The following is a 3,579-nucleotide window of genomic DNA, read 5'->3' as shown; positions in this document are numbered from 1 at the left end:
CCAAGCATGTTTTAGTATTCATTTTTTTCTTTTCTTTTTTTTTTTTTGGTCGGTCGTGGGGCCTGAACCCTGGGCCTGGGCGCTGTCCTTCAGCTCTTCAGCTCAAGGCAAGCGCTCTACCACTTGAGCTACAGTGCCACTTCCAGTTTTCTGGTGGCTTATTGGAGATAGGAGTCTCACGGACTCTCCTGCCAGGGCTGGCTTTGAACCGCGATCCTCAGATCTCAGCCTCCTGAGTAGCTAGGATTATAGGAGTGAGCCACCGGCGCCCAGCATGTTTTAGTATTCATTTTTCTATCTCAAGGTTGTCCAGAGTAAGTTTAAGTCTTAAAATATTTTTGGTTTCAGTGCCCAGAGCCTGGCACTGTCCCCCAGCCCTTCAGCTCAAGGTTAGCGCTTTTTCTGCTTATGTGGTGCTGAGGAATCGAGTGCATGCAAGGCAAGCACTCTACCACTGAGCCACCTTTCCAGCCCCTTTTGGTTTCATTTTATTTCCACTACTGTGCCATGAATTTTGTTTAACCATTAGTTTATGTATCTTACAAAACTGAAATCCAAGCTGGGCACCAATGCCACAAACTTGTAATCCTAGCTACTCAGAAAGCTGACTTGAGGATCATGGTTTGAAGACAACTTGGGCAGAAAAGTCTGAGAATCTTATCTCCAATTAACAACCAGAAAACCAGAAGTGGCCCTGGAGCTCAAGTAGCAGAACACTAGCCTAGAACAAAACGAGGCTAGCAGACAGCACCCAGGCCCTGACTTCAAGCCCTGGGACCAGCAAAGAAAACTAAAGAACTAAAATCTATTTAATTTCAGAATCTTTATTTGTCTAAACCTCACTTTTGCCACTAACAAAATACATCTCTACATCTAGTTATTAAAGGATTCAGTGAAGTCTACTTATACATTCAGCCCACCAGTGTATATGCTATTATTTGATAACTGGTAAGTGGTTAGTAGATTATCTTTATCATATATAATATTAGGTGTACGAGCCACAGGTAAGTACTAGAAAGTAATTCAATTCCAATAATTGAGAATGCTGGTGGCTCATTTGTATAACCGTAGCCACTCAAGAGGCTGAGATCTAAGGATTGCAGTTTGAAGCCAGCTCAGGCAAAAGTTAGTGACATTCTTATATCCACATAAAAGCTGGAAATGGAGCCGTGACTACTGTGAGAGAGCACCAGCCTTGAGCGAAAATGCTAAAGGAGAGTGCCTAGATCCTGCACTCAAGCCCCAATACTGGTATGTACACACACATACAACAACACAGACACATGCTTGTAGTAAGACAAACCATTTCTTCTAAATTTGAGGGTGCAAAAAAAAACCTTTTTCATCTTCTAACCCAAAACAGACAACAAAAAGGTAAGACATTCAATTAACTACAGAATAAAAACAAAGTGAAGGTTTTTTAATATAAAAAGAAAAGGCCCAACTTCAGAAAAACTCACCTTTCCTTTGTTTTTGGGACTTGTCTGGCCTACTAGTGAGGCATGATAGATGAGACCATATTTAGGGGTATCTCGCCTAGACTTGAGGGCTCTAAACAGTGCCTTTTCTGCTCCAAGAATCTGAACTGTAGAAGCTGCATGTTTAGCTAAATTCAAAAGAGAACCTACAAAAGAAAACAGTTACAAAGATTGTATGTCCAGGTTACCTAATTTCAAAATGCTGTGTATAAATATTAGATGATAATATAAAAATATTAGATATAATATAATACTATAGCCTCAATAACAGGAATCTTGTATTGAATACCCTGAAAATCCAAGTGCTTTGGGGCTCTTCACACAACAAAAGTTATGTGTGGTAGATGTCTATGACAAAATAAAAGTTAAGCTGATTATATTAATCCTAGCTACTCAAGAGGCTGAGAACTGAGAATTTCAGTTTGAAGTCAATCCAGGCCAAAAAAAAAAAAAATGCTAATTTTACCATTTTGACAGTGGAGCACAAGTGTCTCAGAAGAGGTAGTGACTAAAGATGCCTTCATTATCCAAAGGGAAATCAGGCAAACAAATAAACATCATCATTGAACACTTGGTCCTTAGTCTTTAGTAAGGACTGTGGAAGATTGAAAACACCAAACTTCAAATACTCACTTATATATTACATCAAAACTGTTACCTGCATGAGCAATAAGCCGTGCTCCAACTAATTCTCCAACCATGACTGTAACATTGGGTGCAATGGCCATCATTCGATTTTGCAAATATTCATACAGCTGGGTTCTATATTCAGAGATTTCAATCACCTAATATAAGGAATAAAATTAAAAATCAGTGTAGAATTCAACTCTAATAAAACACTGGATTCTAATAGCTCAACTAGGTGCCATAACTTACAGTCCCAGTTATTCAGAAGGCTCAGACAGAGGATCATTTAAACTTAAGATGTTCAAGCCAGCCTAGGCACACAGTGAGATCCTGTCTCAATAAAAACAACTTGAAAACAGTTGTTTGGTGTTTGTTTCCTATAAAATATCCTGAGGATTTTATTAGGATAGTGTATACAATCATTTACAGTATTTTCTACGGATAGTATGTTAGTCATACAATTCTATTTTTTCCTCTTCTCTAGGATTACTAGATAACTACATCTTTAAATTTTGAGATAAGAGATCATGGCCTATAAATATAAAATTCAAACGTGTCACACTTTTAAATGTTACCTTTTGGTGCCGTTACTGGGGCTTCAACTCTGGGCCATATGGTTTCCCAAGCTTCTCTGCTCAAGCTTGGGGCCCTACCGAGAGCCACACTTCTGCTTTTTGATAGTTAAATGGAGGTAAGTCTGATTTGTCTGCTGAGGTTGGCTTTGAAGATGGATTCTCCAATCTCAGCCTCCTTGAATAGCTAGCTTTTATAGTTCTGTAAATTTTATTAGGTCACTATTCAGACAATAATGCTAATCATACAAATTACTCAACTTTTGTATTCCCCCCATAACTACACAGACACTTAAGATGGCATCAGATGAGGTAGTGACTGAATACCCTCATATTTGCTTTCAGGTAAACAGAGCATAAAAATCATCATTGCCATCAGACAATTATAACAGAGCTGGAAAGACAACATATTCTATACAGGTGTAGTTTACCTGTGTGCAAAGATGCAGAATGTTGCAAATATCTTCTTCAGAAACCTCCGTTCCCATAGATATCTCTGCAGCAGCTTTCACTTCAGCTTCTACTTCCTCCGGCAGTAATTCAGAAAGTTTGGCAGAAGCATAGTTCCTCCTATCACCTATGGAATGTTTGCAGAGGATGAGGGAGAATCATTCTTCAACAAATAATATAAAACCCATCAAATAGTCAAAAGAAAAAGAAGCATGAGCCAATGAAAAGATGCCTAAACAAAACAAAGTGAACAAGATAAATCCACTAGTTTTCCTTTTGTGAAGGTTGTATATTAGATAAGAAAAATTTCTCCCAACCATCCCTTTTCAAAAAAAAAATTTAGGGGCTGGGAAGGTAGCTCAGTGGTAGAGAGCTTGCCTTGCATGCTGGAGGCCCTGGGTTCGATTCCTCAGCACCACATAAGCAAAAAGAAAAAAGCCGGAAGTGGCGCT

At 38.8% G+C, this 3,579-nt stretch overlaps 1 protein-coding gene across 1 annotated transcript in view; it reads right to left on the bottom strand.

Moving 5' to 3' along the window:
- Positions 1-3,579, bottom strand: part of Nop58 (NOP58 ribonucleoprotein) — a 41,174-nt gene that overhangs the window by 19,725 nt on the left and 17,870 nt on the right. Inside the window, exons 5-7 of the mRNA XM_013015501.1 lie at positions 3,109-3,254; positions 2,137-2,263; positions 1,461-1,624 (exon numbers count right to left, since the gene is read on the bottom strand). Of these exons, the coding sequence (XP_012870955.1) occupies positions 1,461-1,624; positions 2,137-2,263; positions 3,109-3,254 (437 nt within the window). The remainder of the gene's footprint in view (positions 1-1,460; positions 1,625-2,136; positions 2,264-3,108; positions 3,255-3,579) is intronic.

This window comes from Dipodomys ordii, unplaced genomic scaffold (genome assembly GCF_000151885.1).
Source record: "Dipodomys ordii isolate 6190 unplaced genomic scaffold, Dord_2.0 Scaffold1, whole genome shotgun sequence".
Taxonomy (NCBI): domain Eukaryota; kingdom Metazoa; phylum Chordata; class Mammalia; order Rodentia; family Heteromyidae; genus Dipodomys; species Dipodomys ordii.
The sequence above is the reverse complement of the archived record's forward strand: the minus strand, read 5'-3'. Positions and strand labels throughout refer to the sequence as shown.